The sequence below is a fragment of the Nuphar pumila genome, chromosome 8, assembly GCF_984573655.1.
Source record: "Nuphar pumila chromosome 8, dmNupPumi1.hap1.1, whole genome shotgun sequence".
Classification (NCBI taxonomy): domain Eukaryota; kingdom Viridiplantae; phylum Streptophyta; class Magnoliopsida; order Nymphaeales; family Nymphaeaceae; genus Nuphar; species Nuphar pumila.
Genome location: NC_143256.1, coordinates 118,191,430 through 118,211,670, shown reverse-complemented (window position 1 = coordinate 118,211,670; position 20,241 = coordinate 118,191,430). Strand labels below are relative to the sequence as shown.

Below are 20,241 nucleotides of genomic sequence, written 5' to 3'. Positions count from 1 at the left end.
GTCTCGAATGTTCATAGTAACTCTTGATGCAAAATCAATAGCATAAGTCTATTTTAGCGGTCACTTCTTAGAGGTAGCCTTTTAATCAGTTATACTCTGCTATGTAAGAGCGAGAGGTTCATCAGTTCTAAGAGCCAAATCCAAGTCTATGTAGCCCAGAGTGAATAACACTATTTTTTTCCAATTTAAAAAATTAGATCTGTCTAAGATGAGGATATTATTAGAACCGTCAATGATCAATGAACTTGGTACTGCAGGAACGAAAGGAAAAGACCGTATAAATTCTCAAACGAGACTCATATTGAAAAGGTAAAATTGAGGCCTTTTATTATTCACCTTTTCTAAGACAAACATAATAGGGTCACTATCGTTCCATATTAGTGGAAAACGATAATACTCAAATCTTCTTCGAGTCCTCAATTCTCAAGGAATTGACTTCAATTGGTGAAACTAGCAGATCATCTAACTAGAGGCAATTCAATATTATACCTTTTCGTACGAATATGCTTCATGTACACCCTGTGTGAATTTAGAATATAATGAACTACCTTTGAGTAAAATCATTATTCCATAAAGTCACACACAATCCTTAAATTGAATCTCAACACGGTCTAACGAATCTTCAATCAACATAACTCATATCACTTTACTGATTGCATGAGTCAGTTAATCGAGATCTTTTACTGCAAACATATTTGTATTATAGAGCATGCTCATGCAGTCATGATAATGCATATATATTCATGACAAACTATTTATAATAACATCTAAAACATAAATTCACGCGTCATCTCATATGCATAAATAAAATTTTTATGAAACAAATCATATATGTCATGAATTTAGTCATAATTCATGGATAACTAAAAACAACATAAAATGCATGCAAGAGTCATACAAAAGTGATGCATCCATGATAGTAAATACGCATAAATCATGAGAAAATGACAAAAATATGATTTTACAGGTAGTACCTGAGGTTCTTGTGCTGAAACCAGCCAAAAAGTTCTCTGAAATAGCTTTGAACTGGTCAAGAAAGACCCTAAACCAGTCTGAGAACTGGCAAACCGGTATAAAACATATACTTAAGCCTATAAACCCTTAAAAATAGATGATAAAACCCTTGTTCCTTCTTAGATACAAGAAAACAAAGCCTCCTCATATAGAAACCGATGAAAAACTATTTGGAACCAGTAAAAAAAGGCTTTGAACTGGTCCTGGAATGCACTAAATCGGTCACTGAACATGTTCTGCACATTAAAAGGGGTAAACAGGGCATGGATCCAGTTTTGGACTAGATCCAACCAGGTTCAGATCCAAATCCATTCTCAATGGGTCTCAGGTTGGATCCCATGATCCAAAAATCCTTTTTGGATCCAGATCCAATCCAAACTAGATCTCATGTGGGATTCCACAATCTAGACCCGATCCAACTGGCTCCCGGGTTGTGGATCGGGCCAAACCTGTTAGACACAAACCCGATCCATGTTTGATTCAATCGGATCCCAGGTCAGATCCCACGATCTAGACTCGGTCCAACCAGATCTTGGGTTGAATTCGGATCATAGACTAAATCAAGGTCAGACCTGATCCAAGACCCGAAACTTCTTAGACTAGGTCCCTCAGGATCAAGAGCAGACTTGATAACCTAGAGCCATTTTTATAATTGGTTTCAGGTTATGGATTGGTTCCCACCAGAGTTGGGTTCCACTTTAGCTAATTGCTACAGTGGAAACCCGACACCCCTTGCATGAAACCAAATTTTTTTTTGTTGAGGGTGTGGGTTACACCCTCTCAATGTCTTCCACCCCTGCAACCACTGAGAGGTGGATGAGGCCAAGGCCAACCGTCATCAACTGAAACAATGAATAACAAAAAAAAAAGAAACATTATGCCCATGTCTCTTTCCCATTTTCTTTCTCCACAACTGACAACCATCGAAAATGACCCACCTCTGATGGCCAAAAAATGTCGGACCTAGTTGCTAGCCGATGAATGTAGCAGAAAAATAAACAGAATCTGATATGAAAACTTGGGGGGGGGGGGGGAGGCTGAACAACCTCCGCCACCAAGGGTTGCCTCCGATGGCAAGCCTTAACAACTAAGGCGATGCACCAACAACGATAGTCGGCCAGAGAGTCGACTAAAATCGATTGTTGCTTTTACAACCATAGTCTTCAACAGTCGATCGTGGCTGTCATCGATTGCGACTACCTCTGGTGCCCGGCCAACGCCAGTGGCAATAGAGCTTAGAAAGAACGCTTGGCATCCACGCACCCGGTAAAGGTGACGGGGGAGGGGGGGCTCCTTAATCCTAGTAGAAACCGAGATTCAACATCCTTGCTCACCAACAACGACCACAGATAGCCTTCGTGGAGCAATGGGTCGTCATTCAACACTTCCTCCCTTCCTGCCAAATTCCCAAAACCAAACGGGAATCTGGTGAGGGAAAATAACACAGACCCATATTTTTCGGCAAACATCACATGGATGTCGGTGCACCCACACAAGCAACGGAAATGCAGTATGGGTCCATAACCCAATGGTGGTGCAAACCAAAAAAGAATACTATCTACTGAAAGCTGCCAGCATCGGTCCGATCAAAGCTCACTTAGACGTGGGTGGTTGTCGTTCTTCTCAACCTCTCGATGCCTTTGATGAGCCCAAGCCATCATGTCGAAAGATGAGTAGGGTCCTTGATCCCAATGAGGGAGAGAGATTATCTTGATTACACTCATCAAGCAACCATGCTTCTCTTTATATAGGGGAGAAAGAGTGGTGGTTACATGTATGGCATTCATGCATGTGAACCACTCACATTCTCATATTGAATGTGAGCTCTTTACATTCACGTAACAGCTCTCCCCACTCTCCTTTGTCTTTTGGTGTCAAACCGGTCCACCTTCGGTTGAACTCGCTCCAAAAGTCCAACAATTGTTACTTATGCATTTGGCAGACCAAGTGATACGCAATTTGAATCAAAACCCGCCACAACTCTTGGATGAAATGACCTCAAGTAACAAAACAACAATGAATATCTCATGTGAAGTTTCAATAATAAATGTTGCAACTTTTATAGAGTTATATTTCATGCCAAGAATAGAAGTATGGGACATATCTCAATATTATAGCACAACAATTTATTTTCCTTTCTTTAAGCTTGTCGTTTGGTTTGTCCATGTTAGTGGAAAGCCAACGGCTCCCCACCTTATGTTGTCCATAAGAAAGAGCCCTCCTTACCATATTTCTCAAGCATAAACATGACACAACCATTCTCGGGAGAGAAACAGAGAGAAGTTTGGATGTTGGAAGAAATATGGGAAGAATCTTGAAAGGCTTTAGAAGGGCACATGGAAAGGCAAAAGAACAAGATGAGGCATCTGATGCATTTCCCTCAAGACACTTCTTCCCTATCTTTGTCTCTTTAGTCTTTCCGTGTTCCCTACTAGAACCTTTCATACGACCTTCCCTTCTTTCTTCTTTCTTGCAGCATATATGTATACATGTGTACATGGTGCTGAACTATTTGCAGAAGCTAGGTCGACCACCTGGCTCACTTAGGCAGGTTTACATGGTAATAGATACATGATTCATTGAGATGATAATCCTCCATGTGGATACTTCAGAAAAAATTGTTTAGTTCTGAGCATGATAAATGTAGGTTTGATATTGTATACAAGTTTGATATATGCCAAAAAAAATTCAATACTTTGATGTGTTTCCTACCATTTTTGCATGAATCTTAACCATAAATTTTTTTCTGGTTTCCACTTCAAAAGGAAGCAAAATCCAAAAAAAATATAAAAATAAAATCACTCATACATTCACAACTACCTCAAGCATTACACAGAAACTGCATACAACAAGAATTACTTGATTTGATTAAAAAAATCCCTGTTGTCCAAGAGAACAATTTAAGTTATGACTAACCAAAGTGATAATTTAAGATTAACTACCTTCCCAAGAAAACTTAATAAGAAACACTGCAAGATTAATTAAACATGATTTTGAAAATAAAATAATTTGAATAAACAACAAAACTATGCAATCAAACACAATAATTAACTGGGAAACAAATTCTAAGATCAGTGCAATTCATTTCAGAACTGAAACAATTTTGATATAACAAGAAAAAGATGCCCTCCGAACAAAAGGAATATAAACTAAAAACATAACTAAGACATTCCTCCACACAAATTTAATTTAAACTAAAATTATCTAATATCAACAAAAATGCTAAAATTAAAAGATTTCAACTAAATAATTTGAAAATTAATTAATCCAATTCTGCAGCTAACTATTGAGAGAACAGATGTAGTCCTTTTGTGTGTGTGTGTGTAACTCATGGCAGCACAAGTTTTTTACTTAATCAAATTCATTAGATGTATTGGCTATTGCTTTTTTATTAGAAAACATGATATTTGTTATTGTTTACTTGATCATCCAAGTCATAAAATTATAGATTTTCTTGAGAAGACTAGTTTGGATTTAAGTGGGATTAAACCTTCTTTATTTTTTGTTCATGTTGTGCCCTTACTAAGATACATAGACTTCCTTTTGATGCTTCTAATACTATTACTACAACTCCTCTTGAAATCTTTCATGTGGATTTGTGGGGACTAGCAACAACAGTGTTCAGAGAAAGATATAATTATTACTTGCTTCTTGTAAATGATTTCTCTCATTTTTCTTGGATCTTTCTATTAGTGAGAAAGTCCAAGACAACTCAATGCTTCAAAATTTTTAAAAATATCGTTGAAGTTTGAAAGGAAATTTAAAAAATTTCATAGTGATGGCAAGTTTTTTTACTTTTTTAATCTAAACAATATACGATGGTGTTTGTTGTGCCCTCACACACCACAATAGAAAAATGTGGTTGAGCACAAGCATAGATACTACTAAAACATGCTTATGCTTATTATTTTATGCTTCAATGGGAGAAAATTCTAGTTAGATGCTTTTAAAATTCTGATTCATGTGATAAATAGGTTGACTAGTGTGAATCTTAGTCACAAAACACCATATGTGTTGTTACCTAGAAAAGTTCCAGAATAGTCACGTTAAAGTCTTTGGTTGCACTTGGTATCCATGTTTAGTGCTTTATTGAATCTCTATGTTTGAGCCAAAATCAAAACCATGTGTTTTCATTCACTATCGGTCATGTTACAAAGGATTCATTTGTTATGATCTTATTCCAATCAAGTGATTCTTGTTGAGGCATGTGATTTTTAATGAAAACACTTTTTTATATGCCAAAAATTAGAAGCTTATCAGTGATAAGGATATGGGCAGTCAAGTTAAAAAACAATATGATTACAAGTAGTCATGTGAAGTTCCTGTTGTGCCTGTGATACAACTTACATACAAGTTCTATTGATAATAGGCATGCTGTTCTTGAATGCAGAATGAGATGGATCCAGATCTAAATGAACCGATTGATACCCTCAGTCTATCTCATAATGAAGTTGCATCTAGTGAGTCTGTTCAAGTTGATTAGCAAAGAGAAGAATCTACCAGTCCATCCAACGATTCTAGTGAAGAATCTCATTCATGAATATATCTTGTGCATATATCAAATCAATTTTCGATGAAAACTAATCATGGGGTTACAATGTCCCATGATGGGACACTAAAACCAAGATTGTTTGCAGTAGTGAAAAATCTGATTAGCTTAGATTTATTGAGTAAGATTTTTGAAGAAGATCTAAGTATGTTTAATCAAGCTAAAACTGAGCCAAAATGGATCCAACTCTTGAAAGATTAAATAGATGCCTTATATATAAATCAAACTTAGGAATTAATTTCTTCTCAAATATAGGAGGTTGTAAATGGATTTACCATACAAAAAGGCATGTTGATGGGTCCATTGTCAGGTATAAGGCCCGACTTGTGGCTAAAGGATAAGGTCAAGGTGTTACTATTTTGAGACATATAACCTTATAACTAAACCTAGTACTATTAGACTGGTTATGTCTATCGTTGTTTGTTAGAATTGGTACATTCATCAATTAGATGTGTACAGTGCATTCTTGCATGATTACTTAAATAAAGAAGTGTTTATGTACCTCTAGGTTTTAAAAATAAAGCTTATCCTAGATATATGTGTAAGTTAAAAGAAAGCACTCTATAATTTGAAACAAGCTCCAAGAGCTTGGTGTGATAGGTTAAGTAACAATTTGGAGGATATGACACATCATTATTCATTCAAACAAAAAATTTGGAGTATTATATGTTATTGTTTATGTTGATTGTATTATAATTACTAATAATTAAGAAAAGAAAGTTCTAAAATGAATTAATGTGTTTGGCCAAGAGCTGTCTATTTAAAATTTGAGTTCATTGCATTATTTTCTTGGTATGTAACTAAAACTCATGGGGGTATTATTTTGTCTTAGAGAAAGTACAAATTATGACTTATTAGCTGAAATATGTATGGATAAATCTAAATCTTGTGTCAGGCTTGTTGCACCTAATGTGATAATGTCAAAAGTTGATCTAACATAGTTAGAAAATGTCAATTCTTATAGAAATGTTGTGTTTTACAATATATGTGTTGCATTAACCAAGCCTATTGGTCTCTGCATCAACCAATGATTGAACATTGGGCTCGTGAAAAAATGATATTAAGATAAATAAAAAGGATAGTTAACTTTGGAATGAAAGTTTGAAAGTTAAATTTTAGGTTGTCTGCCTACTCGGATGCCGACTGAGGAGTCTAGATAATTGAAGGTTCACAGGTGGCTATTTTACTTTCATAAGCATAAATTGGTTGCCCTGAAACACAACTAAACAACACAGTCTATTGAGATCAAACATTAAAGCTGATTATAAGGCCCTTGCTAGAGCAGTGTCAGAGTTGGTATGGATTAAGTAGCTATTTTAGAAATTGGGTATGTTGGTTCAAACTTCAATCTTATAGTGTGATAACTTGGGAGCTACATTTCTTACAACAAATTCAGTTTTTCATGCCTATATGAAGCATATTAAAGTATACTCCACTTTGTTCAGAAAAAGTTGTTGACAATGAAATTAAAGAATGGTTCATGAAGCTAGATGACCAATTGGCATATATGTTAACTAAACCTTTACTTGTCCCGAAGGCTTTTAAGCTTGGAGACAAGCTCCATCTCACAGCAACAAAGATTGGCTTGAGAGGTCATGTCAAGATGACAGATTCAAATTTGACTTCAAGAGATATCTAATTAGACATTGAAGAAGCATCTAGATCAAATGAAGGTGGCAACAATTACCTATTGTGGTAGAAGTTGTGATAATCTATGCTACAAAACTATTAATTTGTGGAAACTTATCTTGTTGAAAAAGAAGAGATAGGAAAATCATGGATGTAGGAACCTATACCGAACCACGCAAATAATTGGTAAAAAGAAGAGATCTAAAATCATGGATTTGTTGAGTTTGTACTCAGTTAGATGTTTCAATTGGACCTGACCAATTGGTATAAATAATTTGTAATAACATTACCACTGCCTCAACATGTGGCCATCCACAATCTCCCCCGTTTGACAACAATACAAATGCATCAACTGCACCATAAATCTCAGGGAGCTTAATCTGAGGTATGTGAGTATCATACGGATAAACCGGTGCCCACCTAGAAAAAGGCTCCTCTGCATCAGGAATCAGGATCCTCAACAAGAGTACTGGATCTGCTTCTAAGGTTCCTACTTGAAAGTACTTGAGAAAAGAGGAAGTCCTTAGGTATGAACTGTGTACTTCTGCGACCAAAGGGGCGTATATAGAGAACATGCCAGCCGGTACAAATGACATGTAAAGTTTAGGCTTTGTCCACACACACAAAAGGAACCCTTAGTGAAAAAACTTTTTTTTTCACATTTAACCCGACAGATGTGATCCACATGTTCGATTTAGTAGAAACCGAGCCTTAGATCATGTTTTTCTGATGTGTATGCTGGATTGTCTGAGGGTTAAAAAATCAATAGCCTACTATATACCAAGTTAAAAAATTATACTTTTACATCGAAGAAATGCAATTCAAGGGTTGATTCCTATTATTTTGATCATGTTGAATGCATTCATCAGGTCAGACTTAGGCAAAGCAACCTCCCTCTATGAGTTCCAACATATTTTTTTATTGTATAAACTCTGATAAATAAACACATCTATCAGTTTAGTTCAAGCAAAAATCAACTTCAACCATGTTTTTTGGTCGAAGCTTAACTTAGTAACAAAAATTGACTAGAACATTCTCCGCCTAGCTTCAAGACCATTTATGTCCCTGACAATCTCAAACTCTTTTAAAAAGCACACTTGCATATGCTTTTTGCATCATTTAAGCCCATAAATGTGATCTATATGCTTTATTTAAACAATTTTCATGTTTAGATGTGTTTTTAACTAAAAAACACAACTGTTCATAATACACAAAAATCTTAATTAACAAGAAATAAAAAATTCTTGTTAAATTGATTATGCGTGTGCATTTATGTATTATCATATTTGTAACAGATCCAATACTTGCTACGAGAAAATTCTAATTGTTTTTTTATTCAATTTATTCAAGTTACTTTTGACAGCGTAAAGACATGAAAATGTCTAGGAATGCAAACAGGGTTAAGCTGATTGCAGCGCCAAACATGTCAAGGATTAACTTCTCTGAGACTTGAACATGGTTTTGCCCAATGTTGTCAGTATCAGTGGTGCGTATCGAGCGATACAATAACCAAAAAATCGATATGATACTAACCTAAATCAGCTATTTTTTAATAAATGTAAAAAATATGTTAAAACTAAATTTTTATTATTATTTTAATGGTTTTAACATGTGTCATGTTCTACTTGACACGTATTTTTTATTATTTTTGGCCGATTCAGATGATACACACGAATCGTTGGCCAAACAATACAAGTCTGATTTCGATCTTGACAACATTGGTTCTGCTTCTGCTGATCACACATTCTGCGGCCTCATATCCACTAGACGAGGAGAGCAAGGTATGGTCTAAAACAAAGGAGGGTACCATGCCCCTAGATGACTCTGACCAATGAAAATAGTCACATTCATAGCAAGTTTCTTTGTTGTTTCCAAGCGTTGCATCTCATAAATTCAGCATTTTCAAGTTCACCATGTTGGAGAATTCCTGAATTATACCTACCTCCAGAAAGAAAAGGGCCCAACCAAAGAAGACACAGTGAATAGGGTTTACCCTTGGGCATTGATTATGACGTCTTTTGGTGTCTTAAAATCCCAAAAAGCTTGTGTATGAACATAGATAATCTAACTTGAGATACTTGAGCTCTAGATAGCTTGTGCCTGTGATTACTACAAATATGGTAAGAAAAACAATGGGGCGGATCAGGTGCAATCACATTGCACACTTTCAGTGCGCTCCCATATGACTGCCCTCCATCTGCACTTGACAACCTTCCATCTTTGGGATACAACCTGTCAGCTATGGAGCTCAACAACAGATGAAGCGGCACATTCAGGTGCGGGGTGCACTAAAACCCAACATCTCAGAAAACTCAAAATGGAAACTTGGGGAAAACTCATGGGAAACACAGTTATCGCGCAAGAAATTTGGTTTCCATCATATGAGAAACCTATTGATTTTGTCTGCAAAACACATTTTTTGTGTGTTTCTTGCGCATTTCACTTAAATAAGAATTTTTTTATAAAAAAACTGAGACACATACGTCATTTAAAAAATGTTAGTTACATGTTTTTTAAAAAATATATTTTATAAATATCTTTAAAACCAATATATAATGTGATAAATAAAAGTAAAAAATCTCATAATTCATGTAATTGCATTATTTTTACATTATTTCACGGTTGTCATAATTCTCCATCCATGTCTTACCCTCCCACCAACCTCAGATTTCAAGCGGGACTTGAAAAACAGACCACACAAATGTCAGTAATTCAGGACTGCAACTTCAGGCAACCACTTGCATTGAAACTAGGGAAAGCATTTTTTACTCATCTAGAGGTCATCTTCATGAGACCAGATGCATTAAAAATTTGCAGCTTTTCTTTTTTTCTTTTTTTTTTTCAAGCAAGCTAGGATAAGCCTCAGTTGGACTTGAGTAGAAAATATATCAGAACAGTAAAACCGGTTGCATCAAAATTTATTGTTGCAGCCACAAAGCATTGTATGATTTCATCGAACAAGATCGCAACACCATTTTATGCTAATTTCCACAAGTGAAACACCTAATAAATGAAATTGGTCCCATCATTATGTCTCAAACTTCATTTTCCTTTTTATTTTTTTGAGTGAAGTATACAACTTCATTTAACAACAATAAGTATAAACACAACCTTTTACGTTTATCATCCCATCGATAAGGAGATGATAACGTCATTATTTGAATTAAATATCTTCAAAGCATATAAAACCTTTTAGGCAAGTCTCACACACAGTTGAAACATAACCACTTACTAGCCACCATGATTGGTTTTCTTATTATCGACAACAAGTGATAAAATGAAACAGATCTGCATCAATCCCAGGTTACAGAAGCAGGTTCTTTGCTGATTTAGAAGGCAACACCACACTCCCCACCACAACCGCTTCCACCGCATCCGCCACTCTTTTCTGATATGCCACTCTCAAGCTTGCCACCACAACCACCGCCACACCTCCCACCACCACACATGCTGCCAGACTCTTCAGTACTGATACCACACTCCCCGCCACAGCCGCCTCCACCGCATCCACCACTCTTTTCTAATATGCCACTCTCAAGCTTGCCACCACAACCACTGCCACACCTCCCACCACCACATATGCTGCCAGACTCCCCAATACCGATACCACATTCCCCGCCACAACCGCCTCCACCGCATCCGCCACTCTTTTCTGATATGTCACTCTCAAGCTTGACACCACAACCACTGCCACTCCTCCCACCACCACACATACTGCCAGACTCCCCAGTACGGATACCACACTCTCCGCCACAACCGCCTCCACCGCATCCGCCACTCTTTTCTGATATGCCACTCTCAAGCTTGCCACCACAACCACTGCCACACCTCCCACCACCACACATGCTGCCAGACTCCCCAGTATTGATACCACACTCCCCGCCACAGCCGCCTCCACCGCATCCGCCACTCTTTTCTGATATGCCACTCTCAAGTTTGCCACCACAACCACTGCCACACCTCCCACCACCACACATGCTGCCAGACTCCCCAGTACTGATACCACACTCCCCGCCACAACCGCCTCCACCGCATCCGCCACTCTCAAGCTTGCCACCACAACCACCGCCACACCTCCCACCACCACACATGCTGCCAAACTTCCCAGTACTGATACCACACTCCCCGCCACAGCCGCCTCCACCGCATCCGCTACTCTTTTCTGATATGCCACTCTCAAGCTTGCCACCACAACCACTGCCACACCTCCCACCACCACACATGCTGCCAGACTCCCCAATACCGATACCACACTCCCCGCCACAACCGCCTCCACCGCATCCGCCACTCTTTTCTGATATGCCACTCTCAAGCTTGCCACCACAACCACCGCCACACCTCCCACCGCCACACATGCTGCCAGACTCCTCCCCAGTACTGATACCACACTGCCCGCCACAACCGCTTCCACCGCATCCGGCACTCCTTTTTGATATGTCACTTTCAAGCTTGCCACCACAACCACTGCCACACCTCCCACCACCGCACATGCTGCCAGACTCCCCAGTACTAATACCACACTGCCCTCCACAGCCGCCTCCACCACATCCGCCACTCTTTTGTGATATACCACTTTCAAGCTTGCCACCACAACCACCGCCACACCTCCCACTACCACACATGCTACCAGTAATGATGCCACACTCTCCACCACAGCCACCCCCACCACACCCCCCACCATTCTTCAATACCATTTCACACTGTCCGCCATAGCCTCCACCGTAGCCACCACTTACTGCATTACCGCGTTCTGAACCACAGCTTCCACCGCAACCACCACATACTCCACTTTTAACAACAGTCTCACCCTCTTTTCCATAGGCACCATCGCAGTCTTGGCCTTTCTCAGCAGTGACTACCTCTTCTGATGCCAAAGATTCCAAAGTGCCGCTATTGTTAGTGAAAAAATTGTGATAGCCTTCCTTTTTCAACGTATCTGAAAGTATAAAGGCAAGAACAACTCCAGGCAAGACAAACCATTCTTGGTTGATCTGTGATGGATCACAAAAATACATCATTGCACAATAATAGGAGTGAACAACATCCAAAAGGGAAAAAGGGAAATGTAGTCAGACCCTTAATGACAATACACAAGCATACATGGATGAGCAATCCATACTGTCCCTTGAAGAATCTAGGACAGGAGGACTTACCTTGAGAAGGCCAGATTTCAAGTTAAACAGTGCCAAGGCTTTGCCATATGGATCTTCCGAAGCAAATTCCACCACCGTTACGAAGTCTTGTTCATTTTTCTGTTTCTTATAGCACTCCAGCTCAAAATCTAGCCTTCTACCAGGGAAGAGTTTAACCTGCTAAACGTAGCACCCAGCATAGTGAGTAATCAAATTTGACCAACGATGAGAAGAACCACAATATTTTGTCAACCAGGCCAAATGAGAGTTTAAAATATTGCAAGCAAGAAAAGCCACAGGCAACTTAATGATGTTTCTAAGTTTTTGTTGTTGTTTTTCAGATTGGAGCATATTGGTTTTTATCTTTTAACTTGAACAAGAAGTACTATGGTCAAGTTAAACATCGTGAGGCAAATCATAAGGTTGATCATGCCAAAGGGAAATGATACATATAATGATGCTTGCAGGAAATTCACCAACCCATTTGTTTTTCAAGAACCAGTTCAAATGCAACACCTCAAATATTGGAAAAAAAAGAGAAAAATAAATATCAAAACTAAGAGCTAACAGAGAGAGGAAACCTATTTCTTTGGCACTAAGAAAATGTTCACCACTCTGAATGAATTACATGTTCATGTTTAAGGAAAAAATTCAACTACTACTAAGTTTTGTTTATTAAAAACTCATCTCAAAGGACAAACAGTTTACTACAAACTTGTGTCAAAGGACAAAGTCAACGATAATTTGAACCAAGTCAGGTAAATAAGATTGGATCATGGAAACTATACAGGCATGAACAAATTAAAAATTGAATCTAGTGTTGCAAACATGAAGCAGGAAAACACACAAATTCTACATATTGCTGCATGTCAGAGCAGCAGTTATTCGTTTAGGGTAGTTTCATTACATGGCAAAATTAAGAATAGACTTAACCACACTTTGCCCTTTATTCTCAAAATTTGTTGAACCAAGAATTCGAGTTGTCATAGTAACAACTTTACGTAGATGCTGAGAAAAAGTGAACACATGAGCTTGGAAGAAAGGTATGAGCCAAGAAAGGAAAGTGCTCATATAGCCGGCTTATTCATGGGTTATACACTACATTAAGATACAGGAAGGAAACTTACCACCCGGCGACCATGAAACTCAATAACGTGACCATTGACACCTTTTTCCTTCTCCAGCTGAAGGCACCAATCAGAGTTGATCAATGACCATTTTGTAAGATTGTTATGTTCAATCAACTCATTAGCAAGGATCCTTTCTTCCGCTGAACATCCTGATACACCAACTATTTCTCTCTTTTGGGAATGGGCATTGTCTGTCTCTGCTTTCTTCAAGTTTCTGAGACGATTAAAGAAAAAATGTTCGTCTGATGTACCAAAAATTGGTAATTGAAAATAAGCACCATCATCACTTGAAATGGGAAAAAAAATGAACAAGCAATGACAGAAATATTTTGATATTCTTCCAGAACGAAGATATACTGCTCTTTAAAATAATTTTTGAAGAACAAAGATTTACAAATCATAATCATGGTATATCTATGCATGTCAAAAGCTCACTATTGATCTTCTGGGGACTACAAAAAGAACTAAAGCAATCTCACACTATCTCCTCAACTAAATCTGCAGAGAAGTCGAGAAACTTTCCAGTTCTTAGCTTTCAAAAACCTAGGTCTTTTTGAAAGGCTCAATACAGACCGGATCATCGGCAGGCCACGTCAGACGGAACCTTGGGGAGTCAAGAATAATTTGATTCTAGAGGGCACCATTGCACCTGGGTTCATAGCCAAGAAGAAAAATAGTTGGGGCACTAGAGTACAATTTGGAAAGATATAGTCTTTTACCGGAAAACTTGTGAGGGCTATCTGGAGGAGGCAGAGGTTGTAAATGCATTGCCAAATGCAGCATGCTATTGCAGCACCCTGGCAACGTATCTGGTAAAAATGATTCTTTTACATTATCAATTTCTTTCGTCTTTGCCCACTGTAGAAAATTAGTTGGATGTGCATAAAATCATGTCAATCCTAAATTTACCAATCAAATACGTTAACCTAAGATATCTAAGGTGGCGCTTCATTTATGGAGGAAATTTATCGGATGGAAAAACCAGTAAGCTTAACCTCTCAAAAGATGTGAGAGACGTTTATATGTTTCAATAACAATTATTTCACCATTTGCAAGAAAACAGGCATTGAACCTTTCTACAGGGAATATAAACTTGTGCAATGCACTGGATATCCCCTAAAAGAATAATGTCAAATTATAAGTAATCGCTGAAGTCTACCATCCAAACTTGAGACAGAGAGAAGTAATTGGTTCCATAAGCAAGAAAGACTGATCCTATACAAAAATCAATCTTAACATCATTGACGATGTACAAATCTTAGCATTAAAATCTAGCTTTCGAGACCACCCTATCCAATAGAGATCCTATACCATGCTACTTGAAGAAAGACTAGCATTCTTCAAAATAAATTTGAATTCACGATATGATCTCTTTATACAAGTGAATGATTATCCTTTTATGAGACTTTGCTTCTATTGAATATGGACAATGCATGTGCATATTTTAACGCACATGTGTGTGCATGTGTTTTTGGTGTTTGCATGCACATATGCATGTATATCTGTGAATATTGACTGGCTCATGAGTCTTAACATAAACACAAAAGTAACTTCGTGCCTCACCTCATCTGGATGCTAATAATCTCATTTCCCTTATTATCTACAAAACGAGTCCAGGACTTGAGCCGCTGAATCCTCCCCATAAGTGGATTGAAACATGAGTTTAATGCATATTGACCGGACTGGGACATGTGAAATACATGTGGTGCAATAACTGGAACAGTGACAGAGACAGCGATGTGCAAGTAAACTGGCTCACATCCTGCAACTACAACATCACTTGACAATTCAAACCATTTTTCTACAGAAAATGATGATGAGTTAACCAAATCCTGCAGGGATACAGAGGTCGTTCCTATGGTTTTCAGCTGCCTACTCAGAGGAAGACTAGAAGGGATGTAAGATACAAGCTCAAAAACAAGTTCCCCATTAGGTTCACACTGGAATGCAGATACTCGCTTCTCCTCAATTTCAGATTCAATACCTATTCTACTGTAAGAACTGAAAAACAAGTCAGGTTGGTGTTTACTGCAATTGACAAATAGTGAGCCCTTGGGATATGGTATAAGATTTTTTACCCTCACAATCTCCAAAGTTACCTGCATGAAAGCATAAACATGAATTAAGCATACCAATCAAACATGTGGAGGAGAAGGTGAAAGGACAAAAGGAGAAAAAAAAGAGGGGGTTGGGGAGGGGCAGGGACTAGGATATTTGACACTAATAACTCCTGAACATAATTCTGGAGATAAGAATAAATGTAAATAACAAAATGATTTAAGGTTTGCTTGAACTTGCTTGAAACTTCTTTTTTATACGCTTCTCTTTCCTTTTTTCTTTTCAGCTCTTAGCTGCCAGACCATTTGAGTATTGAAATCTAAAACAGGACTTCAACATGAAGAAAGTACCTTTGATGTTATCAATAAAATTGTGCAAGGACATCTCCAATAATCTCAAATGAGGTCATCGACATTATTTCACAAAAATGACTGAACTTTTCCAACTATTGAAAAAACCATGTTCTTCTCATCGTTTTTTTTTGTCAAAGGCCTTTTTCTTTTTCCTTTTTAATGCTATCAAGCAGGGTATGGATTAGGCCGACGAGCACACATGTGGGCCACCTGCGACCCCCGAACATAATAAATGTGGCCACCAGCAGAAAATTATTCAGTGTACATGAAAGCTGCAAGATAACAAAGGTTTGTCCACTTTCCAGCACAACCAAATACTTTCATAACTTGTGCTTAAATCTCAGATTCAAAAGCAAGAGATGGCATAAACAGATAAACGACAAATCTGAGAAGAGGCAAAAATATAAAGAATACCTGAATGGTTTTAACCTGTGGAAGATCAAGGAACTTCTCATATTTCCTACATTCAGGAACCTTTTCATTCATACTGGCAGATAAGATAGGATTGACCACCACTGGAGAGGGAGGATTGCCTCTGTACATTGCACCAGCCCGCAAATACCTCCTGCCAAATGTCTCCTCCCACTGCTTGGTGGTACCAGAGAACCCAACATCAAGCTTCTTTCCTTTGGACCGATCAGAATCCGTATCATCATGCTCCAATACCTTCCCAAGCACTTGAACCAGGTCTTTGTTGTAACAAACCGGCTGCAGTTGGTGTGAGTGCCATATCAAATCAATATCATAAGTTGGCACACAGAATCGCCGCACAGACTTTTGCTTGTTTCTCTTGATCAGATGCAGGAAGCCCTTATACCTCGCTACAGCTTCTTCAAGAAATAGAACATCATGCATACAAGGTGTAGCTACCTGTCCACAAAAATAGGCACGTAACTTACAATTCCTAATGAGATAAAAACTCTGCAATGATTAGTGCAACACACTTCCAGAAAGCTAAAAGGAAAACAATACGGGATCCAAACAGACGAGAAAGGTAGCAGAAAAGGTAAAAAAAGGATCACAGAAAAGAAATTATCTGGAAACCACCTTGGGCATTAAAAACCAATAATCATGGATAGGTGAGACAAAGATAAAAAGGACATACTCAAGGGTATTGATTCTATTGAACAAAAGAAACAGAAGTTACCTGGTATGAAAAAGAGCTCTGCCTCTTAACGGCTGCAACAAAGTCATATCTAATGGATGCAACAGTATCAGAAACCTTTCCAACAATATTTTCTTGGGAATAGCAGCATAAATCAAGCTCATACGGTTCTTCTGGATATAAACTACCCCAAAGTTGAGAAGTTTCTTGTTTGGAAGACCCTTTCACGGTAGACTGCACATCATGATTGTCAAGGGTCCTTCCATAGAACTCTTCACAGTCCAATTTGTACTGCACCTGCAAACAGACCGATGGTTAAATTGTTGCTAGTTCCATCGGCGGAAGGATTACACGCAAAAACATAAGTCATTAAAGGGCTTACCGGATTAAGCCTATGACAATGCCAAACCCATTCACAATCAAGAGGCACAACCAATGGCCCTTTCGTGACCTTGGACTCATGGTGCTTAGCAAGCAAGGGAAGCCAGTAATTCTTGTACCTGAAAATTCAGTATTATAAAAAACATAACTCAGAAAAGTCAGTCTATCAACCAGCTTTGTAGCAGAGGAAGAGAGGAAAATATAGTGAATTCCTCCTGTAACTGATCATCACAATGTCTGAACATGGCTGTCTGAAATCAATATGAAGTTTTCATGCATATCGAGGTGATTGTGCATCTAAAAAGATGCATGTGGTTTCAGAGAAATATGCAAGGAACACAACGAGATTACAATGAAATAAGAGCAATCACCTGTGGATAGCTCTGTCTAAAACAGGACCATCATACAGACATCGATTTCTATCAACTGCCTCAAGAAACAGCAATTGTTGTTTGGCAACCGCAACTAGATCTTGACTAATTACGATCCTTTGAGCTTCAAGCCACTCCAGTTCTTGTCCATTGTCCATTTTTTTTTCCTCAAACAAAGACGAAAAATGCTTTCTTTCTTTCTGCAGAGGGAGGTTATAGCAATAGTCAACATCTAATAAAAATAATTTTGCAATATGATGTATGGATGATACATGTTAAACCTCACTGCCATATATACCAGGACTCCTTGTCCTTAGGAAAGCGATAACTGTATCCCTCTAAAACAGTTATTTGGGTTCAGTTATCTTTCTCCGATTTGTAAAAAAGGAAATGATCCACAAGCAATGGTTACGTTAAGAAGAAAAAAAACACCAAACTAAAGGAAAAATCATCATCATCATGAAAGTTTTCAATCTTTTGGTTATGAATATGAAAAATGTCTAATAATAATATTTTCCATTTCAAGGGAAGAGGAGAACCAAATCTGGAGAAATCCTACATCACAAAGCCACATTAGAAGCTGAAGTTAAGACATGAAATACCAGAACAATTTAAGAAGGTAACCACAGCATATGCCAGAATTATTATGATATGAAACGTCAAAATGAAGTGAATTACAATGGATCTGCATCAAAATAAATTAAGATTGGACTCATCACAAAGAAAAAATAAACGCAATAATTATGTTATCTTTGTCTTCAAGCCTGTACTTCCAGCTCAACAACGAAAGCAGACCGCTCTAGAGATTTAAGGAAGTCACAACATGAAACATTTGGAAATTTCGTCAGATTAGCTAGCAAAAAGGTAAATATTCAGAGCCAAAAAAGGAACAATAAGAATCTCCTAATACCACCGTCTTTTCTTCACTACCCTTTTCAAAAAGACGCATATATCACCTTTTGAGTTGATATTTGATTTGTTCTCTTTAAATATTCGCTCCAGGTTTCGCATTTCTTATCCCATAGCTGTTTTTTTTTTTTTTTTTTTAAATTTTCCTCCCTGATTTGGAAGTTTTGCTCCTTATTTCTTCAGAAGTTCTCCAACGATTTACTGGAATTTCTTTCACCGCGCCTCCTTTCGCAAAACAGAAAAGAAAGGCAAGTGCAGATGTGCGTTATTCTATCATTACAGTTTTCTCAAGTTTCCGCCGGATTATCAGTCGCAAAATTTCACGATTACCGCATGCCTTTCCACACTAAAGCTGCAGTGACTCTCGGAGCAAACTTCCATCATGTTCACTCATATTGTGCATAGTTATGTAAATCTCAGCAAAAAAATTCAAGATCTCTCAAACTAAGATTCCTAAAACCAGAATTCGGAGACAAGGAGAAAAATCAATATCGTCTAGTAATCATCATCGGAAAACTCAAGAGGAACGATGAGTTTCGAAAGTTGGACAATGCTTACACCAAAGAGGTCACTCTATCGCACGCAACGATTCAATTGAAAGTCAAACTCAGAACCGAATTCTACTCAGTAATAACGACAAGAAGAACTAAAGAAACAAAAATCTCGATAACGGTTCTCTTCAAGAACGCGCTCATTTCTCTAATTTACATCCAAGAGAAAAACACGTAGTCACGGAGAATGTTCCGACGAGTTTTCAGATTTCCGGTGGCCGTCCTACTAAACAATGCTAAAGAGAAGCAAAAAAAAAAAAAAAACGCGAATCTCATCCGTAACTCGTCGGATAACGCAACTTCCCTAACTTTCAAGAAGGAGAAAACGAACTCACGGTCAGGGGAGAAGAGAGTTGTGGAGGGGGAGGAAGAAGAGGAGGTCGGCGACGGGAGAGGAGAGAGAGCGAAGAGGGACGTGGGCGGCGGTGAGAGGGGAGGCGCAGTCGGGGAGAGAGGAGGAGGAGAGGAAGGCAGAGAGGGTTGGGCCCTCTGTGCCCTTTTAAAGGCACGGGGGGTGTGTTTAAACGGGGAGAGAGAGGAGGAAGGCAGAGAGGGTGGTGTACTGTATTTTATCATTTCTAACAATCCCAACTGGTAGCGTCCACTGGACCTCATGCCTATTAGGCATACGCGAAAACAATTCTATTTAAATGTCAGTTGTCAGTATCAGCCTGAATCGGCCGATGAGTATCGTATCGGTAGAAAATTGATACGATACTAACCTCCTGAATCAGCTACTTTTTTTATAAATGTAAAAAAAAATACTTAAAAATTAATTAAAACTATTTTAATGATTTTAACACGTGTCACCATTATGATTTTTTAAATTATTTTTGTAGCCAATTCAGAACGATTCACTTGAGAATTAGTATCGGGCCGATTCACCTAAATCTTTGGCCAAACAACACCTGACCGATACCGACAACTTTGATATAGTACAAAAAGAGTTGTTAGTTGTGTTGGAATTTAAATGGCACATTGTTTAAGTAGTAGGGGGTCTGCCTAACCCCAGCTTGACTATTAAAAAAACCAAACAACGTGATGCATGCCATTTCTTTG

At 38.2% G+C, this 20,241-nt stretch overlaps 1 protein-coding gene across 1 annotated transcript; it reads right to left on the bottom strand.

The window, feature by feature from the left end:
• Positions 1–10,521: 10,521 nt before the first annotated feature.
• LOC149830384 (glycine-rich domain-containing protein 2-like) lies at positions 10,522–19,758 on the bottom strand. The gene is made up of 9 exons (XM_090015442.1): positions 19,518–19,758; positions 17,723–17,922; positions 17,353–17,470; positions 17,013–17,267; positions 16,280–16,735; positions 15,018–15,553; positions 13,452–13,668; positions 12,346–12,501; positions 10,522–12,183 (listed from the first exon to the last, which is right to left on the bottom strand). The coding sequence occupies exons 2-9, from the start codon at positions 17,878–17,880 to the stop codon at positions 10,522–10,524; spliced, it is 3,558 nt and encodes a 1,185-aa protein (XP_089871568.1). The 5' UTR covers positions 17,881–17,922; positions 19,518–19,758.
• Positions 19,759–20,241: the final 483 nt, after the last annotated feature.

Excerpts from the sequence above, each read along its gene's own strand:
- LOC149830384 (XM_090015442.1), bottom strand. The coding sequence starts at position 17,880 with ATGGACAATGGACAAGAACTGGAGTGGCTTGAAGCTCAAAGGATCGTA. Across the intron at positions 13,669-15,017 it reads ATTATTAGCATCCAGATGAG|AAACTTGAAGAAAGCAGAGA; the intron begins GTGAGGCACGAA and ends TAATCGTCTCAG. Across the intron at positions 12,502-13,451 it reads AGTTTCATGGTCGCCGGGTG|GTTAAACTCTTCCCTGGTAG; the intron begins GTAAGTTTCCTT and ends TACGTTTAGCAG.